Source organism: Phascolarctos cinereus, unplaced genomic scaffold (genome assembly GCF_003287225.1).
Source record: "Phascolarctos cinereus isolate Bilbo 61053 unplaced genomic scaffold, phaCin_HiC Scaffold_726;HRSCAF=1367, whole genome shotgun sequence".
Taxonomy (NCBI): domain Eukaryota; kingdom Metazoa; phylum Chordata; class Mammalia; order Diprotodontia; family Phascolarctidae; genus Phascolarctos; species Phascolarctos cinereus.
The window spans coordinates 44,520,808-44,546,081 of NW_027556098.1; the positions used below are offsets into that span (position 1 = coordinate 44,520,808).

Sequence of the window (25,274 nt, forward strand, 5' to 3'; positions counted from 1 at the left end):
GAGAAATGAATATTCATCCCCTTATTTTAATCTTTCTTTATATCTTTAAAGTATTAAATGTATTATATGGCTTGTGTATGTTGTAGTAGATTAACTTAAAGACATTTTTGTACTCTAGTTATTTTCAGTGGGCTTTCAATACATCAATGAACAAACATTAATTAAGCATTCACTTTATGCCAGACACTGTGCTAGGTATGGGGGATAAAAATACAAAAAAAAATGAAGCAATTCCTATTCTCAAGGAGCTTATAATTTAATGGTGGAAACAAAATGTGCATATGTAATATTATCTAGAACAAAAATGAAATAAATACAAGGAAGTTAGGGATAGAAGCAGTAGCAATTAAAGAGGTAGAGGGGAGGGCTTTCTGTAGAAGGTTTCTGAGCTATGCCTAGAAAGAAAAAGGTATTCTGTGGGGTGTAAGTGAGAGGGAAATTTGGTCCAGGCATGGGAGACAGATAATACAAAGGCACAGAAATGAAAGATTGAGTGCTATATTATGGAAAAGAGATGATGCCTTGGGTGTAGGATTGGAAGTAATATATAATGAGACTAGAAATTAGCATAGGACCAAGTTTTAAAGAGCTTTAAAAGTCAAATGGATAATCCTAACATCCTAGAAGCAATAGGAAGCCATTGATTTTACTGAATAGAGAGGGTGACATAATCAGATATGAAAAGGGATAAGACTTTTTACTGAGCTTCCTTTCTTCTGTCCTTTTCATCTCAAAACTCTTTAACATTGTACCTCATTCATTCTTCTTTTCCTTCTATCTCTGAAAATAATGAATTCATTTTCCTTACTGAGAGCAACCGTTTTACATGGGTCCTTCAAAATCCCAACCCCTTCTGTCTTCAATAGCTCTAGCATTCCCTCAGTGCCTGAAAAATGTTGAGGAGTGGAGGGATTTGAAGTTGTGATAAGGGTGAATTTAAGAGGGTAAGCCATAAGAAGAGATGGGAAAGAAGGGGAAAGGAATAGCATTTAATATATCATCTACTATGTGTCAGGCCCTATGCTAAGTGACTGTTATAAATATTATCTCATTTGATCTTTGCAATAACCCTGCAAGATAAGAACTATTATCCTCATTTCACACTTAAGGAAACTGAGGCAGAAAGAAGATAAGTGATTTTCCCAAGGTCACACAGCTAATAAGTGTCTGAGGCTAGATTTGAACTCAGGTTTTCCTGACTCCAAGACCCCTGTGCTCTATCTACTGTATACCAGCTGCCTCTGGAAAGACAGAAAGTTATGGTCAGATAGAGGAATGTCAGATATTTTTACTACGAAAGTGAGATACTTATAGGTAATGGTGAGACCCAGGGTGTGGCCATGACTGTTTGCAGCTGAATTATAGGTTGTCAGAGATTGAAGGTTTAAGAGGATAAAATGCTTGAGGGAGCATCAATATGAATGTTGAGGTCTCTTAATGTTAGGGCACTTATTAGGGAAGAGGAAGATAGTTAGTTAAATGCTGAATTCCATAAGAAAGAAGGCAGAATGATGTGGAGTCAAACACAACAACCACTATGAGCTATATAGGCTGAAAGATTTTAATAGCATGAATTTCATGGCAGAGGTTGCTGAGTAACAACAGCATAAAAGGTAGTGTCTGGAATTGGCAGGCCAGAGCAAGGACCATTCCAACTTCACCTGTAGGATCAGCATATAAAGGAATGTAAATTAACATATAGTCAGTACTAGAGAGGTTGACCAGGTATCCAGTGTTACCTGGGGGAAACCATGGCCCTGTGAGATCCAGTAGACTGAAGGAACATAAAAGGAAGAGGTCTACAAGGAAGGGAAAATGTATTTATCATAGCAAAGAAAATCCAGAGGACACTGGAAATGATGGGCAAAGTTGGAGTGGGACATGCATGCAATAGAATTTAGGAGAGGATGAGAGAAAGAAGGTAGGTATTGGAAATAGTTTACTCCTGTGTAGCCAATGATTAAGTATTATAGAGAAAGTGGAGTTTGTGAGCTATAAGAATAGTAGTGACAGATGAAAAGTAATCCTTCCACTCTGTATGGCTAAGGCAGCTTGGTCTTTGTTGTCTTGCTGCTATTCTAGGCTGGGTGAGTGGAGTTTAGGTAGAAAGCATGGATTTTCTTTCTTTCTTTCTTTCTTTCTTTCTTTCTTTCTCTTTCTTTCTTTCTTTCTTTCTTTCTTTCTTTCTTGCAATCAGGGTTAAGTGACTTGCCCTGGGTCACACAGGTAGTAAGTGTCATGTATCTGAGACTGTATTTGAACCTATGTCCTCCTGACTTCAACGCCAGAGCTCTATCCACTGTGCCACCTAGCTGCCCCTGGGCCTATTTCTTCTAAGTGGTAGGGTCTAGGTACTAGGTGGTATTTTTTCCCTGTTTTTGTAAAAAAAAAAATTAAACTTTTATAATTAATACAATTTTTCTCTATTTTATTATCTATGTTTTCCAAAAATATAATTTTTCCTCTAAGGACTCCATTAATTGCATTCCAAAAAATCAGGCAGGTTGTCTAATCCTTATTCTGTTTCACATAGTTACATTGTTTCTATTATCCAATTCAGGATTCTAGCTGTCATCATTAATTCTTCATTTAGATCTGTATCTTTTGCTTGGATGTATACGTTATTTCAGTTTTAAAAAATAATTTCTATATTTTATTATTATCTCTGCATAGAGAATTTTTTAAAGGTACAATATACTATAGTGCCAAGAAAAATGAATATTTTTTTAATGTTCAAATTCAGAAGCTGACATCTTTCACACTTAGTTTCTCTAATAGTATATTGAGTTCTATCTTCCTCCTTTTATATCTTTGTTAGATTTATCTATCTCTGTAAGAACATCATTTCCTACAATTATTGAGTTGCCAAATAGGCCTTTTTCAAGTGTGATTCATTAATTTCCTTTATGAATTTAGATGTTATGTTGTTTGGCGCATATACATTTAGAATTGAGATTGTATTTTTTTCTATGGAAACTTTAAGCTTAATGTGGTTTTCTTGTTTATCTCTTTTGACAGTATTAATTTTTATTGTTTTTGAACGCTGATTAACTGGAATCACCTGATGTATAATAAGTTGTTTTAATCTTTCATTTTTATTTTGTATTGATTTTAGTTGTGTTTCTTACATACATAAAATTGCTAGATTTTATTTTCTAATTCATTCCACTACTTTCATGTAGATGGTTGATCTTTCCATATGAAAATATAGCTTCTAACCTCATCATTCAACTGAAACTTTTCTCTGCATTTTCACCCTTCTCTACTTCTCTGCAGCTGTTGATTTATTAATGTTTTAAGTATCAAACTCCCAGGAGAATAGAATAGCAATTTTAAGCTACTTATTCTTATTTACGTTTTTAGGTCAATGCACATTTGTGCGCCTTGTATGTTTTAATCATTTCTTAGGGTAGAGGCAATGGAATACCTGAAACACATTATACACTGAATACCTACTACAATTTGGTAAAACCCTAGATATATTAAGTGTCTTTGAGTTAGACTCAGAGTGAGGAAGACCTAAACTCAAATCCAGCCTTGAACATTCTCTTGCCGTGTGGCCTTAAAAAGTCACTCATTCTCACTCAGCTTCAGTTTCCTCATCTGAAAAATGGGGACAATAATTCACCTGCCTCACAAGACTGTTGAGGATCAAATGAGATAACATATAGATAGTGCTTTCCAAAACTTAAAGCACTCTATCAGTATTGGTTATTATTATCATCATTCTTATATTCATGGACCAAACTCTGAGCTTTAAGTAATTTTCCGCAGGGGCAGAGAGTCAAAGACACAAGAGAATAAAAGAGTCAAAACTCCTTCCTGTGGAGGTCCGGTTTCCCCAGGTTTAAGCTCAGTCTATGTGCATACATAGGTCCAGGGCTCAGAGGAGTGGAGCCCTTTAGTGGAGAGGGAGCTCTCCCTCCTGAGCCCAGATACAGCTATTGTTACACATTACTCCCCTTGCTGCAGTCTTCAGTTCAGAAAGACAGGCTTGATGGCTGCTCCCTCCCACACAACACTTCAGGTCTTGTTTCTATGCCTCTGTCCTGGCTGTCTTCCATCTCTTAAAACCCCTTGTTTGTTTTTTTTCCAAAACTCACCTTCTTCTTAAAGTCTTTTTTCATACCTCCAGCCACAAGTTCATCTTCCCCCAATAATCTAGTGGTGTTTTTGTTTTGTTCTGTTTTTTTTTTTTGTATATATGTACACATTATCTCCTCCGATAAAATGTAAACCCCTTGAGGGCAGGAACCTATTTTGTTTTTGTATCTCCAACACCTAGTGCCTAGCACAGAATAGGCATTTAATCAGCACTTGTTGATTTATTGATAGATTGATTAAAACCAACGAGGCCTTTCCACAGGAAACTGAGTGAGGAAAACCCAGAAGAGAAAACATTGGTTGCAATCAGAAACCAGTAAGGTAGACTGAGTCAAGTCTTAGGACTCTCCCTGGTAGAAGAAAATTAATGTGTGCATGTGTGGCAGGGTGGCAATGAGAGTGAGGAAGTAATTCTCTGGTCTGTGGCACCATATCAAAACAGGAACAAATAAATCCAGAAGTATTTCAGTGAAGCTCATTCTGGGTGCAGTAAGGAAACTCTTCCCATCCTAAAATTCTGTCTCAGTTCATAATAAACATAGGATATCTGCTAAGAATGATTTCATGAGCTCAGTCTTAGGATTTCACTAGAAGTTTAGAAAGACAAGTCAAATCTCCAAAAGTCTCATAATGGAAAATGCTATCCACACCCAAAGAAAGAACTATGGAGTTTGAATGCAGATTGATGCATACCATTTGCCATTTTTTGCTTCTGTTTTGTTTCCTCTTTCTTGTGGTTCCTCCTATTGGTTTTAATTCTTCCTTACAACGTGACTAATGTGAAAATATGTTTAATAGGAATGTATATGTAAAACCTGTATCAGATTGCATGCCTTCTTGGAGAGGGAGGGGGAGAAAAATTTAAAACTCAAAAGCTTATGGAAATGATTGTTGATAAAGCAAAATAAATTACTAAATACTAAAAAAAAAGACAAATCAAGATTAACAATCTGTTGAAATGATAGCTATCTCAGACACCTAGTTAAAATACCAAATAAAACTATAGTTTTGGGTTGCTGTTGGTTTTTTTTTTTTAACTTCATACCTGTAATGATGTGGAGGCTGCACCAATCAGGAGACCCAGAGACTGAGCCACCAGTGATGTCATTGTCCCCAAGGCTGCAAATAGGACAAATCTAAGAGCATCAGATGGCTGAGAAGTCATCCAGTATACAATACTGCAGTAGGCCACCGGAAACATGATCTGACAAAGAAAAGGCATTAATTATTCATATCGAGAAGTTTTAGACATATAAGGTGCTTAAAAAGCACAGTCCAAGCAACATGATTTAATTACATTACACTTCTATCCCTTACTTATTGTGCTCTGTGGCAATGATGCTAATTAGCGGAATTCATTGATCAGTAACATTTTATCAAATAACTTTTTTTTTTTTGCTGCTTGGAAATTAGGACACAATTCACACTTTCTGCTCAGACAGGAAATTAAGACAGGAAATAATACTCCAATGTGAAACACACTCTTTCTCATCCTGTCTTTTTCTCTAGAAAACCACAATCTAATGAGACTTAACAGTTTGCCACCGTTTTTCTGTAGAAAACATTTTCCTTCTCAAATAATATTGTAATATTAATTTACCTGAAAGGGAACATCAGCCATGGTCTTGGCCAGATAATAGGCCTTTAGACTGTACCAATAATTCAGATGTTCTCTAAGAAAAACTCCCATCTCGAGAGGAACTATAGAGAATATGAAAAAAAATTAGTAGTGAATACCATGTGACATGTAAAATATGACAGGCTTATCGTTTACGATCTCATTCTCTCCTATGACTCAGTACGATCTATCGATGTTAATGTAGAAAAAGCTGTTACAGTACGTGGACTGCTTTGTATCTTAAGCTTGACAGGCTTAACTGATTTAGAAAAAATTCATATAAAAATGTAGCCCTAGTTTGAAAAAAATGCCAATAAGTTGTTTTCCTCTTCAAAATATCTTATTTTTATTGATAACTTTTAAATTTTTTTTAATCTCACATTCATTTCTGAATGTATACCTTTTCTCTGTCCCAACCTTATGGGACATCCTTTTTAATAACAATTTTTTAAAAAGAGGCAATTTATCAAAACTAACCAACATAATGGCCATATCCAATAATACAATATTCCTTATTCTGTCTATGCAGTGAAAGGAAGGAGGTACATTTTTAAAACTCATCCGTGGGGCCATACTTCGTCATGATAATTACAGAACATTCAGTTTTGCAGTCCTGTCATTTTATTTTCTGTTAACATTGCCATGTACACTGCACATATTAGTTTCCTATTTCTATTAATTTCACTTGTCATAATTTCATTTCAATCTTATGGTCCTTCTCTGAATTTTTTATACTCATTGTTTCTTAACAATGAGCATTTCTTAATCACAAGTATGTACTATAACTTGTTTAGCTATTCTCTAATTGATAGGCATCTACTTTGTTTCCAATTCATTACTAGCACAAAAAGTGCTATTATGAATAGTTTTGTGTTGTACATATAGGATTTGTCTTTCTGGATTTGAACTTTTTGGATAATACACAGAGAATGGTCTCTTTACATTAAAAGTGTAGGGAAATATTAGTCACCTTTTTAGCAGAATTTCAAATTGAGTTCCAGAATGTTTGGGTAAATTCATAATTCCACCAATGGTGTGTTAATAGATCAAATGTCCCATAACCTTCTGATATTATCTGTTTCTACTTTTTGTCATTTTTGCCAATTTGCTAAGGAGGTAAATCCTCACAGGTTCTTTGATCTGCATTTCTTTTTGTTATTAGTGATTTGGGGTAGTCTTTGATATAGCTATTAATAGTTTTCAGTTCTTTTCTTGAGGATTGTTTTTTTTTTCATATCCTGTTACCACTAATCCAGCAAGGAATCATTTTTGGTCTTCTATATTTGTGTTAATTCTATATATATATAAGTTGGATATAAAACCCTTATCAGAGATACATGATGCAAATATATTTCCCCATCAGCAGGTTCTTTTCTTATTCTAACTGTTGATTTTGTTAGTACCAAAGCCTTTCAACTGTACATAACTAAAATGATCTCTTCTATCTTTTGTGATCTCCTTTATTTCCCATTTGGTCATGAATTCTCTTTCGAGTTATAATTGCTAACAATCCCAAGCTAATCTCATTATCTTTATGATATGACCTTTTATGTTCAAGTCAAATTGCTAATTCATTGCTAGTTCATGATTACCTAAATGCAGTTATACCTCTTATGTTGCAACTTTCCCCATCACGGCTTCAATATGTCATGGGTCATCATAAGAAATTATATGGGAATTTTTGGGGAGTTTTGCAGAAACCACAGATGACACATGAAGGCCAATAGATGACACAGATGACACTATGACCAAATACTTAACCTAAATTTTACAATAAGGCATTGTAAACCTAAAAGAAAAAGAAAAAATTCAGACTTCTTCTTTAGTGTGAAGGGAGGCCTGAAAAAATTTATGCAGATTTTCCAGATTGTGGGGGGGCCCACACCTCTAACCCACATATTGCAGAAGGGATAATTGTAGTTCAGTTAAATGACAATGAGAGTCATATACTAACGCTGAGTCATTTTGGATTTTAATTTTAAAAGTTTTGTTTTCTCATACTTGAATTCTTTTAAGATTAGCCGAACTTTTCCTTCTCTCCTCTCTCCACCTAAGGATCTGGAATGAGAACAGAATTAACTATATAATGCTGACTGCTTTCCCAAACTTAAAAAAAGGTCCATTTTCCAAAGATGTTTGTGTTCTCCTGATATTTAATTCTAACAGACATTCCAACCAGATTAGGGTAAAATTAGTCTATCAAAAGCTCCATCAGCTCAAACAACTAATCCACAGAAGCTTCACTGGTGTCTAGAATAGGTAGTTATAACACTGTACTTAACATAGTATGATTTGAAGGATTTTGAGAAGTATCTTTGCCACCAGTGATAACCAGTGCTCAAAATTCCATAACGGATACATTTCTTTTGGTTAAATTAAGCTTTGCATGCAAGGATCTAAGACAGCTCTGAAAGCCTCATGATGGAAAATGCTATCCACATCCAAAAGAAGAACTGTGGAGTTTGAATGCAGACTGAAGACTACTATTTGCTTTTTTTTTTACTTCTGTTTTGCTTTATTTCCTTTTCCTTGTTATTCCTTCTGTTGGTTCTAATTGTTCCTTACAACATGACTAATGTGAAAATATGTTTAATAGGAATGTATATATATAGCCTATATCAGATTACATGCCGTCTTGGGGAGGGAGGGTGCGATGGAGGGGGAGAAAAATTTAAAACTCAAAAGCTTATGGAAATGATTGTTGATAAATCAAAATAAATTAGTAAAAAATAAATTAAGCATTGCATTGCCCTTTTATAAAATTCAAATGCTTCAATTTATGAAAAGCATTCTTTCCAAGAACATAGTTTATCCAATAACAACTCCTGAATTTAATGAAAATGTATACAGATGACACATTTTCACAACAGGCATGTTCCTTCTTTCATATCTCATATAAAATAAAGATGTTTCTGTCATTGTTACTCACATGTGAGGACAGTAGGCATTAGTGCAGCAAACATGAGGAACAACATGGAAAAGAAAAGGAAACCAGAATTGCTCAAGACTTTCTTGGCCTCATTCCCAATTCCTAAATATAGCAAGCCTATGAGAAGTCCAATCCCAATGTGCGATGTGATCCTTAAATGTGTCAATACCTGAGGGAAAATACAAAGTAGTCATGTTATTTTTGTTTAATTTTGTATTGAATTATTTGTACAATAAAAAAAAGATAACAATGAAAATTTATCAATAATTCACTGTACCATATAACATATTCTACTCCCTGATTATTATTGAAATTTGCCTTCAACATTCAGCTTAGGTACCATTTTCCTCTGTTCTGGGCTGGGCCTGACTCAGGCCAGCATTCTGGTACTTTAAGTTCCATACTGGAACAAAATGATGCATTGTAGGTCATTCAACAGCTAATCAAAGATTAACTTAGTTACTTAGTCATATGGCAAGAGAAGGATATTCAACAAGGGAACGCAACTTCACCTGACCAAAGTTATCTTAACTGAGTTGTTCAGCCACTTAATCATGGAGCTTCTTGTGACAGCTTTATACAGGCACTGTGCTAAGAACTAGGAATACAAAGAGGCAAAATACAGTCTCGTCCTCAAGGAGCTTACAATCTAATAGCAGCATTGCGGGCACAGTTGAAGTTGTGTAACATAAATTTGAGGTAGATCCAGAAAGTGATGTCAACAGGCTGAACCTTCAGTCCCTGAGCCAACCAACTCTTCATACCTTTTAAGGAAAAACTATTCTAACTCGCATGAGGGCAGAGGTTATAATATTGCTCCTCCAGCACTCTACCCCTTGGTGAAGTTCCTTAAGATCTTCTGCCTTTATACTAGAAGAGGTCAATTTACATATTACTTGTCTCAAACATCCTAACCTAACCTCTCATTTCCTCAAACTACTCACTTCTCATGATCTCCTCCTCTACCTCACCTCAGCCACACACAATGACGGTCAGACTCTTGATCTTACTATCACCCATAAATGTAACATCCCCACCATGTTCAAGCATTCTGAAATCCCCTTATTTGACCACAGTATATTGGCTTTCTACTTCTCCCTCTGCCTTCCCTTACATAATCCTACCCTTTGTCCATCTTGCAACATCCAGTCCCTTTAAACTTTAATTCTCTCCTAGGCCATCTCTTTACACTAGCCACTCTCTCATCTTTTCCCCATCTCAATCCCTTAGTGAATCAATTCAACTCTACACTGTCTTCTTCTCTTGATTTCCTAGCACCCTTATCACTTCATTAATTACACAATGACAAGTCTCAGCTTTGGATTACTCCTGCTATTTACCACCTTTGCTGCAACACAGGTGCTGCTGAATGAAGGTGGAGAAAATCAGGCAACCATTTTGACTGGGTCCACTGAAAATCTATGTTATACAACTTCAACTGGGCCTGCAATGCTGCTATTAGATTGCAAGCTCTTTGAGAGTAGGACTGTATTTTGTCTCTTGTGTATTTTTAGTTCTTAGCACAGTGCCTATAACATAGTAAACACAATAAATTTTTGCTGACTCACCATTCTAGAGCAGAAGTGTCAAACACATGGCCCATGTCACATGTCCTGCAACACTCCCAAGAATATGGCCTGAACTCGATTAAAATTTAAATGGGGAATATTTAACAGAATGAATAAAAATACAATAAAACAAAGATAACATTAACATGTGGTTTTCTAAGTCAAAACATGGGCAACAGAGATCCTTACATATGATTTAGTGGCCCCTGTTTTAATTTGAGTTTGACACTACTGTTTTAAAGGATCTTCCACTAGTTATAATTGACTTTAGGGCTCTTACTGGCTGACCCCGATCTCTGATATTCAACATGATTGATACAGGCAGCACTAAAGAAGGAAGAGAAAAATTAAAACAGAAAATATATTTTTTAAAAAGTTAAAAATGTAACTGTCCCCTGAAGAAATGATATGAAAGAACGAAATTTAAAAAATCTTAGGCTTCTACCACACACACACACCTTACTGTTAAAAAGCTAGCAACCTCTCAGCAATGCTATCCCTTAGTTCTCTAAACTCTCTCTAGACAGGAGTTGTACAATGACTGCTGAGTATTATATTGGCAGTATTTTGAAAGGGTTAATTGCATCTAGCTTACAGTAAGCAATGACCTACAGTGTGTAGAGTCCTCTCTTTTGCTGATGGGCTATCACTACTGATGGGAGCCACTCTGCTGTACTCTCTGCTTCTGGGTGCCACTCTACTAAAAGTGTATGGCACAGAGTATAGAGGTAAATGGCCAGGGAGTACAAAGGTATAAGATGTGGGGACACGAAGGTGGATGGAGGTAGTCTACATAACTGTGAATCAGAGATGGGAACTCTTGGGCAGCATGTACCCATAGCAGGTAGAGGAGTGCTGGAGTGGGACATGAATTTGGGGTCCCATTTTTGGAGAGATTTGGTGGTGAAGGATAGACTAACTCTCATCCATGCCACATTAGGCAGAATTCATTAACATATGCACATCATCTCAAAGTTTTGAGCAGCATCTTAGAGTTAGTTCATTAATATAATATTTTTTCCAGGTGTTTTGCTGCTCTCATTGTGCATGCCTAGAGCTTATCGGAAGCTTGAAGACCAAGGACAGTGAGCACGCCTGAGAGACTGTTACATTAAGGCCTACCTAGCTTCCCCTAATTTGACATATAGTCTCAGGATATATCCTTAGTTAATTTATGAGGCAGTTGCCAGTGCCTCCAATGTTCCTCTAATTTATGAGACAGTTTGCAAGTAACTGTTATGCTCTGTTAATCTATGAGACAGTCTGTAAATGGCTTCCAGTTTTCCTTTGCAATCTTACTTCCTACTACTCTTACCTTATGCTAGCTATTTATAAAATTACGTACTATACTAGCTGGTGGGGAGGGGAGAGTCAGAACAAGATAAAATTTCAACACAGGATAGTATTAGCATATGATTTAAAAATTCATATTTCTAGTCCATTTCATGAATGTAGCATTGAATGGGGGAGTCTCTCACATAAGGAATAAGTGGAGAAATTGTTCCCAATTTGTGGTATTTAGGAGGTATGATAATTTCCTCATAAAGGGTATTTTGGTTAAGGGGGATGGTAAATAGAGATTGGGTTGGGGATACCAGAGCTTCTAGTTTTATGGGTGGCACAGATTCCCCTTGTCTCAGTTTTTATTTGCTTTGGCTTCAAGGACTTATCTCTAGGTCTAGGATCATATGGATAAAAATATATAATTCTTTGTCTTCTAGGCTTTCCTGTTTTTGAAGATTTATGCTTAGAGATAAAATTTCAGCATACCTCCATTATGTTTAGAACTTCCAAATATAGTCTAAGTCTGCACTTTCTCCCCTTGCTCTACCAAAGTAGGGATGTGTCTCTTGTCCCTTTAAAGAGAGTAGAGATGAGTAGAGCTACCATGTCAGCATCAATCACAACAGATAAGGATTAAGCAGCTGTTGGATTTTCTTTTATATAAAGGAATAAGATGGTAGCACTTTTCATTGGTTAGCAAGGAGATTGTGGCTGTGTTCATCTCCTATCACTAAGATGGCTTCTGCCACTATCTTCTCCTTCACCCCTGTCTTACATGATAAAGTGGTCTTATTCTTCACCAGGGCTAACATTTCAACCTCTTCAAGTGATTCCATTCTATCCTGTCTTCTTGAACAGATTTCCCCCTCTGAAATACCCACGTTTTCACTTATTTTCTATTTCTCTATCTACCGGCTCATTCCTTATTGCCTACAAACTTGCTTATGTCTCCCCCATCCTCAAACTTCCATACTCATTATCATTCTATATATTTTCTGTCCTTTGTAGCTAAAGTTGAAAAATCCATCTACAATTGGTGACTACTTTCCTGTCATTGTCTTCTTAACCCCTTATGACACTCTTACAATCTGGTTTTTGAGCTTATCATTCCACTGAAACTGTTCTCTCCAAAATTACCAATGATTTCTTAATTGCCAAATCCAATGGCCTTTTCTCAGTCTTCATTCTCTTTGACCTCTTTGCAGCCTTTGACAATTTTGATCCTTGATACTCTGTTTTCTTTAGGTTTTCAGGATGCCATCCTCTCCTGGTTCTCTTCTTACCTATGTGACCACTCTTCATTTTTCTTTGCTGCATCCAGATCACACCCTCTAACCACAGATGTCCCTCAAGGTTCTATCCTGGGCCTTTTTCTCTTCCTTCTTCACTTGGTGATCTCATCAGCTCTCATGGATTTAATCACCATCTCTATGCTGATGATTCTCAAATCTATCTATCCTGCCCTAACATCTCTGCTGACCTCTAATCTTACATCTCCAAAAGGATTTCATATACCTCCCAGTAGACATTGAAAACTCAGTTATGTGCAAAACTAAATTTATCGTCTTTTTCCCTAAAATCTTTTCCCCACTTTCTACCTTCCCTATAGAGGGGAACATTATCCTCCCAGTCCCTCAGGCTCACAACACAGGAGTCATTCTTGACTTCTCAGTCTCTCTCACTCCCCATATTCAATCTTTTGTCAAAGTTTGTTGATTTCATCTTTGCAACACCTTTCTAGTATGTCTCCTTTCCTCTGGCACTGTCGTCACCACTGTAGTTCAGGTCCTCATCACTTCATGCCTAATCTATTGTAATAGCCTGCTGGTGGGTTTGCTGCCTCAAGTCTCTCCCCACTATAATCCATCCTCCATTCAGTCACCAAAGTGATTTTTCTAAAGCATAGGTCTGACCACGTCATCCTTCTATACGCAATAAACTCCAGTGGCTCCCTATTGCCTCTAGGACCAAATATAAAATCCTCTCTTTGGCATTTAAAGGCCTTCACAACCTAGCCCCTTACTACCTTTCCATTCTTCTTACCTTTTACTTTACCATATACCCTTTAATTCAGTGACATAGTCTACTGGCTGTTTTATAAACAGGACACTCCATCTCTTGGCTCTTGGTGTTTTCTCTGGCGGTATTCCATGCCTAGAGTGCTTTCCACTTTGCTCACTTCTTGGTTTCCTTTAAATTCCCACTAAAATCCCATCTTTTATGGAAGCCTTTCCTAACATCTCTTAATGCTAGTGCCTTCCCTCTGTTAATCATTTCCTATTTATCCAGTATATGACTTCCGTCATGCATATATTTGTTTTTATGATTTCTCTCCCATTACACTGTAAATTCCTTGAAGGCAAGGACCATCTTTTGACTTTTTTGGTATCCCCAGCACTTAGCACAGCATCTGGTATATAGTAGACAATAAATGTTTATTGATTGACTGATTGATCATGTTACCAACTACCAAGTTAGATCAACTTCTCATGAGTTTAGCCCTTTCCCCAAAGGAGAAGAGATTGTGCACTAGCTTAATGGAGATACTATCTTTAAGTTATTTAACATGCAGGTGAGAGGAAACATCAAGTTGTTCCAACTGTTCTGCATCCTCATCATGAACACCTCTGGAATGTCTTTTCTTAGCTGTCTAGAACCTGAGCTTGTCAAGGGGTGGAATAAGGGATAGGTCATCTGGCACCTAAGGAGAGACTGCCCACTCACCACTGACTGGGCTTTCTCACATGTAAAGAACCAAAAAGTTTGTTCCTTCTGACTTCAATTTTGTCTCTCCCAGGTGCCTACAAAAACACAATACCAGAAATTCAAGTTCCACATACATGATCCAAATTAGTAAACTCTGAGACTGTATTTGCTCAAGGTGTTTGTCCCAATAGCAACAATATTAAAATGGATAGACTCAGAAAACAGTTACATTCAAACTTCTGATTTATACACATTAATGGTGGGGATTGATATTATTGATTTGCTCCAATATATCTTGCATTCTTTGGGTGTCAAAACATGAAAGAAGGACACTCACTCTACTTGTTCTCCAAATTAGGCTGATCATCATGACCATTTTGAGTAGGTTCAATCTATAATCCCATGCTACTCCTGTACATAACTTAGATTCATAAGAGTAGTTTCATCCCATTGGTTGGAGTGAATCCTAATCTGTGGCATTGCCAGAACCTAACTGGACAGTGTTTCAGAATTCAGACTTCCACAGTTACTGAAGTGGTATCAGGGTACGCAAAATCCTTGGTGTACATTATCCTGCTACTGACCCCTTATTATTTAGATAATAGATTGACCTTTGAAATGGTCATCATTATTATTACCATTTCATTATCATCTTTTTTTTTTGGATGGAATTCAGATGGAAACATAAATAAGAACAGAAACAGAAACCAGAATGTCTCAATCTTAAAATAAAATAACTGCTTTTTGTAACTGAAGATTGTGATATAAGAACATCTCCTGTAGGCTCACTGAAACTACCTTTGGGAATAGGATGCATCCAGGATGATGGGAATGATATGTTCTTCAATCAATTCCTCCACACAGTTTTGATTTGTTCCACTAGTGCTTTATATTTAAAAAGACTTTTTTATTCCATATAACTTAGTGAATGAGTATGTGATATGGTGAAATCTCTCAAAACATTGTTATTAAATTTTTATGAATCAATGTTATTTGGTGATTATGATCAATAGTTTTGTCTGTGATAATGTTACAGTTTTTTATACTTTATTTGTTGAATTTGCAAGTATATTTGAAAGTCTCTATTTGTCACATGGGGATTTGTTACATATTAGTTTATGAAAGTCAATGAACTTCTGAGTAATAACTTTATCCTCCAAATTGTTTTATGCTAAGTAATCTGTGGGTGTCAAATGCTTGCAACCTATAGTGATTTGTAGAAGTTTTTACTGTTTTCTTGCATGATCTTCTTTGATCAAGAAGTCTGGGTTCATTAAATGTAATTATTATTATTATCATAATCATTATTGAATTTGGTAAATTGTACAGTGCTCTCAATGTACCATATTCAATGACCTCAATTTTCTCCCTATCCTTTTTAATATTAATATATTTGCATTCATCTATATAGCTTCAAACTTATGGAACAGTACAGTCTTTGAAGAATTAGATTTGTGGGTCACCAAGAGGGGAATTGGACATGTATATTAGGTGCAAATAGGTTGTAACATATTACTAAAGATGACGTGCAAAAAAAATTGAATTGAAAAATCATCCAGAATAGTTGTAACTGGAAAAGAAGGCAGTCTGTCATACAGAAGTGAAGGATAACAGAAAAACAGTCCATGTACTGCCTCCCTATAGAAGATTTATGGGACATTATGGATGACTCATTCACAGGAGTTGTCTGCCTAGATGAGGGTTATAAAAGCTGTTCGAACTGGAAGCAAGACTAGTGGTCTGGTATTAATGCCACTCCTTCAGCTTCTTTATCCATTTGACTTTTGCTGGTTTTCAATCAGCACTTGTTGCTGGTGATGACAGGGAAGGTGGATCTCCTCTCCACAATGATTTCACCTCTCAATGGCTTAGGGAATGGAAGCAAGTTTGATGCTTTTGGGGGTAACTGTTCATAGGCTCTTGGGCCCAGGGTTCCTGGACTATCTCCTTCAGGGTCTGAAGTGAGATAGTGGTCAAGATGCAAGTGGTAGTGGTGGTTTGACTTGCCTGGAAAATGCTTTCCTCCTATCTCCATCTCTAGAAGTCCTGCTACTTCCCAGGATGGACAGGATTTGTCTAGGTGGAGCAGAGGGAGGGAAGGTAGGAAAATATCCTAAGGAACCATAGTTAATGAGCTCAGGAATCAGTCTCCTTGAGCCTTTTGAAGCTCCCAGTTGCCCTAGTTTAAGGACGCAATTACTACAAATCATAGTGCTAGTATAGGACAGCTAGGTGGCACAATGAATAGAGCACTGGGCTTGGAAGCAGGAAGACTCATCTTCATGAGTTCATTTCTGACCTCAGACACCTATTAGCTATGTGACCCTGGGCTAGCCACTTAACCCAGTTTGCCTCAGTTTCCTCATCTGTAAAGTGAACAGAAGAAGGAAATAGCGAACCACTCTAGGATCTTTGCCAAGAAAACTTCAAAATGGGGTCGCAGAGAGTTGGACATGACTAACACACAATAACAACTAGTATGTCTATTCAAAGTTTAGGAAGATTCTGGAAGATCTTATAAAAAGGATCCAAATAGAATTCTTTTGCATAAGAGCAATATAAAGTAGCCTTACCGAATCCCTCATGATGCTGAGAAATGTTCTTTTGAAGAGGATACAGAACTGAGTGAGGCAGCTAGCTGAGAAGCTGTGACAGCCTTCAGAAGAAATGGAGTTCTGAAGAAATAGAAGAGAATACAGAAAGTCAGTCTCCGAAATGAAGTTTTGGCTTGGTTGTTTTTGGCGATAAAACACTGCCATGTGCAACAGAGCACACAATGCAGTATGTGGTTTTCCCTCTTGCTCCCGCTTTTAAAAGTTGACATTACTGATTGCAACCACTTTAATCATTTTGCCTGCTTTACCTCTTCAGAGGGCCGGTGCCAAAGGAAAGGGTTCAAGTCAGCATCGCCCCCAAATTCTCTCTTGAATTCTGTGTCACACATGCCCTCCCGCACGGCTCTCACCAGGCGACTGTTTTGATCACCATATTCACCAGATGCAACCTCCATCACTAGATGAAATATTTAGAAATGAAGTCAGTCCCAGGATGCCAAGGAATATTCATAAATATGCTAATTATGTGAAGGACATTTCACTACTACAAATAATTAGATTGCTATTGTAGAGGAAGGAAGAAAAATCATGTATGTTTTAAAACAATTATATAAACTCCATGTTATATTAAAGTATCAAAATCATTTACAAGTAACGGGAGGTACTGGGAAGGTAGGCAAGAAGAGTTGTCAATATCCCCTGAGCCAGAGGACCTACTTAAATATACCTAGACAACTCCCAGCCTTCTTTCTTGTGGTTAGAGCTTTTCTAGGGGCTCTCTCCCTTTTGGGGGTGGGGCTTATCCCCTTCCAAGCAACTCACTTATCTCAAGAGAAAGCATGGCTTTCTTTTCAAACTCTAATGCACAAAAATGGCACCAACCCAGAAAAAACTAGCAGAGTTTATTCACCAATCAACATCCATTTTAGATCAAAAGCTGAAAACAAAACTTGCAACCAAAGAAGCATATATTCCAACTTATTACAGCATAATAAATATTTGGGGGTATATACCCTTGAAGGTTTCATCTATATGAATCATATTGCAGATAGTTACCATTTCCATTACATCATGTGTTATTTATCTTCAGGCAATTTATACATGGGGTAAATATATATAGGTGCACATGTATACATGTATTTATGCCCTTTGACCTGGTAATACCACTACTAGTTCTGCATCTCAAAAAAAAATTTTTTATATATGCATACATACATCTCTTTGCAACTAAATTTCAGGTAATTAAATACAGACAAAAATTTTTAATAATTTTTTAAATTAACAAAAATTTATTTTCTCTCTCTCCTGACCCCTACCTCCATAGAGAAAGAGAAACACAAAATTCCTGTTATAAACATGGAAACTCAAGTAAAACAAATTCCTGCATTGGACATGTTCCCCCCTCCCCCCAAAAAAAAGTCTCTATCTTCACACTGAGTCCATCACCTCTATAAACAGGTGGGTAGCATCTTTCAAAAATCATGAGTCCTCTAGAACTGTAGTTGGCCATTACTCTGATCAGAGTTACTAAATCTTTCAAAGTTGTTTATCATATTGTTTTCATATTATAAATCATTCTGGTTCTATTTAATCTCATTCTGCATCAATTCATACAAGTCTTCCTAGATTTCTCAGGAACCATGCTTCTCATCATTTCTTATACTATAATTTTATTCCATCGCATTTACAAACAATATTTATAAACAAACTTGTTTGACCAATCTCCAATTAGTGGGCATTTCCTGAGTTTAAGAGCTGCTATAAATAACAGGCCACTAGGTGGCAAGATACGTCTGGAGTGCTAGGCCTGGAGTCAGGAAGACCTGAGTTCCAATTCGATCTCAGACACATACTAGCTACGTGACCCTGGGCATGTCACTTGATCCAGTTTGCCTCAGGATCCACATCTGTAAAATGAGCTGGAGAAGGAAATGGCAAACCACTCCATTATATGCCAAGAAAACCCCAAATAGGATAACAGAAGAATTTATGATCAAATAAAATTTGGAAATGATTAGGAAAGGTAAAATGGATAATTTTGATTACATTAAATTAAACAGGGCTTGCACAAACAAAACCAATGCAGCCAAGATTAGAATGAAAGCAGAAAACTGGGGCAGAGAGGAATTACAGCAAGATTCTCTGAAAAAGGCCTAATTTCTCAAATATGTAGAGAACTGACTCAAATTTATAAGAATGCAACTCATTCCCCAATTGATAAATGGACAAAGGACAGGAACAGGTAGTTTTCAGATGAAGAAATCAAAGCTAATTATATCATATGAAAAAACGCTCTAAATCACTCTTAATTAGAGAAATACAAATTAAGATAACTCTTAGGTACCGCTTCCTACTTATCATACTGGATAACATGACAGAAAAGAAAATGACAAATGTTGGAGGAAATGTGGGAACACTGGGACACTAATGCACTGTTGATGGAATTGTGAACTGATCCAACTATTCTGGAGAACAATTTGGAACTATGCCCAAAAGGCTATAAAAATGTGCATACCCTTTGGTCCAGCAACAGCACTTCTAGTGCTGTATTCCAAAGACAGTATAAAAATGGGAAAATGACCCACATGTACAAAAGTATTTATAGCAGATCTTTTTGTGGTAGCAAAGAATTGGAAATTGAGGGCATGCCCCTCAATTGAGGAATTGCTAAACAAACAGTGGTTTACAATTGTGATGGGATACTATCTTGTTATAAGAAATGATGATCACGATGCTTTCAGAAAAACCTGGAAAGACTGACATGAACTGATGCAAAGTGAAGTGAGCAGGGCTAAGAAAACAATGTACATAGTCACAACAATAGTGGAATGTGGCAAAATTGAGAAACTAACCCACTGTTGGCGGAGTTATGAAGTGATCTAACCATTCTAGAGAACAATTTGGAACTATGCCCAAAGGGCTATAAACTTGTATATCCTTTGCTCCAGAAATAACACTACTAGGTCTGTATCCCAAAGAGATAAAAAACAAAAAGGAAAAGAACCTATATGCACAAAAATATTTATAGCAGCTTTTTTTTTCTGATGACAAAGAATTGAAATTGATAGGATACTCATCAATTGGGGAATGGCTGAACAAATTGTGATATATAATTGTGATGGAATACTATGTGCTGTAAGAAATGATGAGCAGGATGCTCCCGTAAAACCTGGAAAGACTTAGGAGAACTAATATAAAGTTGAATGCCTAAAACCAGTGCATTGTACATAGTAATAGCAATATTGTATGATCATCAACTGTGAATGACTTGGCTATTCTCAGCAATACAATGATCACAACATGACTAATATGGAAATATATTTTGCATGACTGCACATGTATAACCTATATCAAGTTGCTTGCCTTCTCAGTGAGGGAGGAGGTGAGGGAGGATAGGAGACAATTTGGAACTGAAAAAATTTTTTAATGTTAAAAATTGTTTTTACATGTAGTTGGGGAAAAGTGAAAGATTAATAAAGTGAAAAAAATGGCATTACAAAGAGTCAGACACAATTGAAACAACTGAACAACAATGCATTTGTTCAATATTTTTTCTTTTCTTTATGAGTTTAGGGTATTGTAACCTTTCGCAATTATATCTTCCAGTTTTTTTTTTTAATTTGTTTTACTTGATCCCCTGAATCTCTCTTTGGCTTTTTCTTTTCTGTCTCTTCTACCATTCCTTGGCTCTTCATAATTACAGGTTCCTCTTTATGTGAATCTTTTATTGTGCAAACTCATTTGGAAAATTATTTTCTCTCTGCTATCTACATTTAGCAACATTAGGCATAGAGCTGCATTAGTCTTTTTGTGATGAACAGAGTCTATAGTAAAAGACCCAAAGTGGGTAATCTCTTTCTAAATTAGTATGGTTACCAGGTTAACTTACCTGTTTAGTAACTACAACAACTATCTTTGTAGTAAGAGGAAGTGAACTCAGTCAGAAAAGTATCTAGCCACATCACAAACAGATGCCTGAACTGACCACCAAAGATCCGGGGCTTGTTGGGAGAACATTTTAATAGGGATGTAAACTAATTATTTTTTGATAACTATGTACTAACGCCAGCTGTTCCTTCACTTGTTATTAAAAAAAAAACAACCCTGAATATTCAGAGTTGAGAATAGAGTGACAACCTTTTAGCGAACAAATATTTTGAGGGATTAAAGCCATTGCCCCTTCCCTGAAAAAACAAAACAACCCTCAAATTGTCTTGTTAGATCAATAAGGCGGTTAAAGTATGCCTTATAACTTCTTCATTTTGTAGAGGAAAGAGAGGGAACCTCTTTTTGTTCATTGAGCTCTGGCTTGTTGAGTAAAAGGGAACACTCAGGCATCAGATCTTTGGGACGGGTAGTCCCTAGGGTCTTATGAAACAGAAAAGGTCATTAAGCTGGAAAGAGGGAGCTCTTCACTTCTTCCACATGCACCATAGTTCTAAGCTTATTGGCCCCATCCCTTTTACTCTAGTAAAGGAGTTTATGTAGCTAGGGAGAGCAAAACTTCAAGAATAAGAAAACATTTTTTTTTCCCAGATGCAGGGGCTTCAGGTAAAAGTACAAAATGAAAAAGTAGAAGCTACTCTTTTTCTGTGCCTTCTCACTGGTAAAGAGTAAAAATGAACAAAAGAGAGGATTAATTTTCATACTTACCAAAATCTGCTGGGTTGTGGTAAGTTGGACAGTTTAGACCTAAATCTCTCAGGTAAGGTACTAGATTTGAAACTCTCCCCCGGTATACACATTGCCCTTGACTCAGGACATAAAGCTGAGAGGAAAAAAAAAAATGAAAGAGCATGTGAGAAAAAAGACAAGGTGGTGTGATGCTCCTTTTCTCTACATAACAAGAGGGACTGAAAGGTCTTTTTTTGTACAACTCCTCATCTTTAAATGGACTTTGAGTTTTCCATAAAAAGTGTCAGTGAAAGCCTAAAGGGATAAATGCCTCAAATCAGAAGACTAAGGAGATAAAGTAGTTTTTGATCACTTTAATATAGTTTTGTATATATTTTTTGGAAGTAGTAATATGAAACTTTCACCCCATAAGATTTTGCTATGATTTTGCGTTTCAATTTGATTTAACTTAATTAAACAAATATTTGTTAAGCTATTCTGTCTTAAAATAAAAAGGTGATAGGGATAAATAAAATTAAAACTATAGCTATGAACAAAAATAATGACAAAGAACTGTCTGATTTCAATGAAAAAGATAATAAATATGAATGCAACTTCAGGGAAGATAGATAGATAGTACAAAATGAAGTATACCTGATCAAATAGCTCAAACAGTTTAGCACTAGGTTGATGGATTGTACAAATGATGGACCTGCCTCCCTGGGCCAAAGCTTTCATCAGTGAGACAACTTGGAAACAGGAAGCACTGTCCAAACCACTGAAAGAGAAGAAGAGAAAGGGCAAGAAACCCATGGATATCAGTGGCCAGAGAAGCAGAAGACTGAGCTGGATATTGGGAGGTGAATTCTTCCATTCTCTTGGCTATAGGAAGGTCAGTGGCCTTAGGTGCTGTGATATTGTGTTACAAGAATCATTTTTGTGCCTTGTTTTAAGAATGTTGATATATCAATATACTCTTTACTCTCTTTCTGACATCTTTATTGGCAAAATAACTGATGACTCAGAGACATTAACCTAGTCAAGGGCAGAGAAAATTTCAAGCAATTCTAGCATAGGAAGGTAGGAACCTTCTTTAATGACTTCCCCAGGTGGGCAGATCTGCCTCCAAAAATATATTATAAAATTATTTCTGTTGTAGTCAATATGTGAGAGTAACACACGTTTTAGCTTCTAGCAGTGGGCTGCATGCAGATAACAATTCACTGGATTCATTTGATGACAAAGGATCACAAAACACAAAATCTGCTGTTTGCTGTTGGGATTGGATATTACTGGGAAAGTCATTTCTTCATCCGAATCCTCAGACTAACAACTATTTCCTACTTTCCAAACATCTTTATTTCTATTTCTAGTTCCAGTTCTGTAGTGATAGGCAAACAGTTAGTTGGCTGACAGGTGGTATCAACAACATAGAGGGTATAGTCCATGAAAAGACCTATCCTGGCTTCCCTCCCCAGGGAACCTTCTCTAGTTGCTAGACCCAGGTAGCCCACCCTTGGTCAAGACCTGTCACATCCTCCCAGATTTCTTGGAATCCAGAACCTTTTCCAGTGTATGTCCAACACCTCCAACTTCTGACCAGGTTCCCATATCTACTCCTGTTCTGTTCTGCTGTGTGGTGGACCTACTGGGGTTTTGGAAGACATATCACCACATGTCATGATACTGTGTCTAATGGAAGGACAATTTAACTATTCCTCAACAAACTTCTTTCCAAACATTTTTACTCTACCTGGACTCATTTCTTAATTAGTCCACTTCTACCCCCCCATTATATTCTTCCCACCCTAGCTGCTACTCTACATCCCCAATTGCCTTACTATTATCCTTTACTCTGATTCACCTCAAAGTAAACATCCCTTAATGTCCCATTCCAGATTTCTCTGACTCTTTAATTTGGGACCTTTAGAATGTCTGGTTCATGGTTAACAAACTTCGTTTCATCTTAATCCTCTGCCCTTCTCATTCCTTCCATTTCCTGGCATTCACGAAGACCTGGCTCCATTCTAAAGATAACTATTTCCCTCAATATTCTTTGCAGGACAGTTATACTTTCACTCACACCCCAACTTACTGGTTACAGTAGAGTAGTAAGAATACGCCTTGCTCCCCAATGCCACTTCCAGATTCTCCCTCTACCACCTTCACTCAGCTACTTCTTCTCTTTTGAGAATCATACTGTCCATGTTTATTAGCCAGTCCACATACTAGTTGCCTTTATCCATCTATAATGATAATATTCTCCTTTTTAAATGACTGGCTCAAAGTCCCTCTCTCCACCCTAACTTTTGTCTTGTGCTAGGGTACTTCAACAAACATACTGATGCTCCCTCAAATGCCCTAACATCTCAGTTCTTCTATCTGCTTAATTTCAAAGACTCTTCTATTCTGCCTCAGCTACACACAGATGATTGTATCTTTGATTCTGTCATCACCTATAAATATTCTACTTCCATGCTCGTGAACTCCAAAACATTTTTTTAATGTGGTAATAATATTTTATTATCCCTTCTTTCCCTTTGTCTTATAACCCTGAACCTTGTACTGTGATTTCCATTCCCATCACCATTTAGTTCCTTCCCAGGCCATCACCCCTACACTGGATCTGCTTCTTCTTTCCCTTTTTTGATCCTTTGGTGAACCAAGTTACCTTTATACTGTCCTCTATTCTCAAATCCCTTGCTCCTTGTCCTGTCACTATTCCCATCTTACCAAATCCCAACCTTGAATTAATCTTACCATCTAACTCCTTTGCTCCTATTCAGCTGTTGAATAAAGCTGTACTAAATCAGTAAACCACGCTTATTAGGCCCACCACAAATTTACGTCCCCCAATTTCAACAAGGTTTTCATTGAAACATAACAATCATTCCATTCCTTCCTAATCAGTTCACTATCCCAATCTCTACAGAGGCTTTCTAACCTTTCTCACCTCTCCTAGTCCCTTCCCATACCCTCTTTGCTGAGGACTTCACCTCACACTTTCATCAAAAAAAAAAGATGCCATTCTTTGAGAGCTCTTCCATTTTTTCTTCTTCTTCTTCTTACTTTACATCACTTAGACATCTATTTCCTTTTTCACTCCTGTGTCCAATAAAAAGGTGGCCCTTTTCCTTGCCAAGGCCTATCCTTTCACATCAAGAGTTCTTGGGGTCCATGGATTAAAAACTTTTTTTTGATAACTACATTTCAATATAATTGTTTTACTCTGTAATCCTACATATTTTAATTTTATACATTTAAAAAGATTATTCTGAGCAGGGGGCTACAGACTTCAGTAGACTGCTAAAATAGTTCATGACACAAAAAAGGCAAAGTGCCCCCTGCTCTGTGTTTAACTGTCATCCCAGCCCCTCTTATCATCTTCATTGACCCTCCTATCATCCCCATTCTCCTTATCTTTGATCTCTCACTATCTACAAGTTTCTTCCTTGATACCTACAAACAGACCCAGGTCTTCCCCTGCTTAAGAAAAGCCCTCTCTTGGTCTTACTGTTCTCTGTACCTATCATCCTATACCTCTCCTCTCCTTCAAGACTGAACGCTTTGATAAAGCTATCTGACTAGTTTCCTTTGCTTCTTCAAACAAATGACCTGGATAACCACTATGCTTCTTCCATGTTGTATTTGAAAGGTTCATTTTTTGAACCTAAATGTAAACTTGACATTTCTCTTGTTTAATTTCTTCTATCATGTTCAGCCCAGAGCTCTAGCCTTGGATTCAGATTCTATCATTCAGTATGTTAGCTTTCCCTCCCAGCTTTGTATCACCTATAAATGTGCTGAGATGCTTTTAGCCAAGTCAATTATAATCATATTAAACAGGGCAGCATGAAAGGGGAAATCCTTGTGGCAACCGCACTTGGGATTTATGC

At 36.9% G+C, this 25,274-nt stretch overlaps 1 protein-coding gene across 1 annotated transcript in view; it reads right to left on the bottom strand.

The window, feature by feature from the left end:
* Window positions 1-25,274, bottom strand: part of ABCG1 (ATP binding cassette subfamily G member 1) — a 110,989-nt gene that overhangs the window by 25,180 nt on the left and 60,535 nt on the right. Inside the window, exons 7-13 of the mRNA XM_020973903.2 lie at window positions 22,033-22,156; window positions 21,418-21,532; window positions 17,073-17,221; window positions 16,783-16,884; window positions 8,652-8,820; window positions 5,705-5,805; window positions 5,150-5,308 (exon numbers count right to left, since the gene is read on the bottom strand). Of these exons, the coding sequence (XP_020829562.1) occupies window positions 5,150-5,308; window positions 5,705-5,805; window positions 8,652-8,820; window positions 16,783-16,884; window positions 17,073-17,221; window positions 21,418-21,532; window positions 22,033-22,156 (919 nt within the window). The remainder of the gene's footprint in view (window positions 1-5,149; window positions 5,309-5,704; window positions 5,806-8,651; window positions 8,821-16,782; window positions 16,885-17,072; window positions 17,222-21,417; window positions 21,533-22,032; window positions 22,157-25,274) is intronic.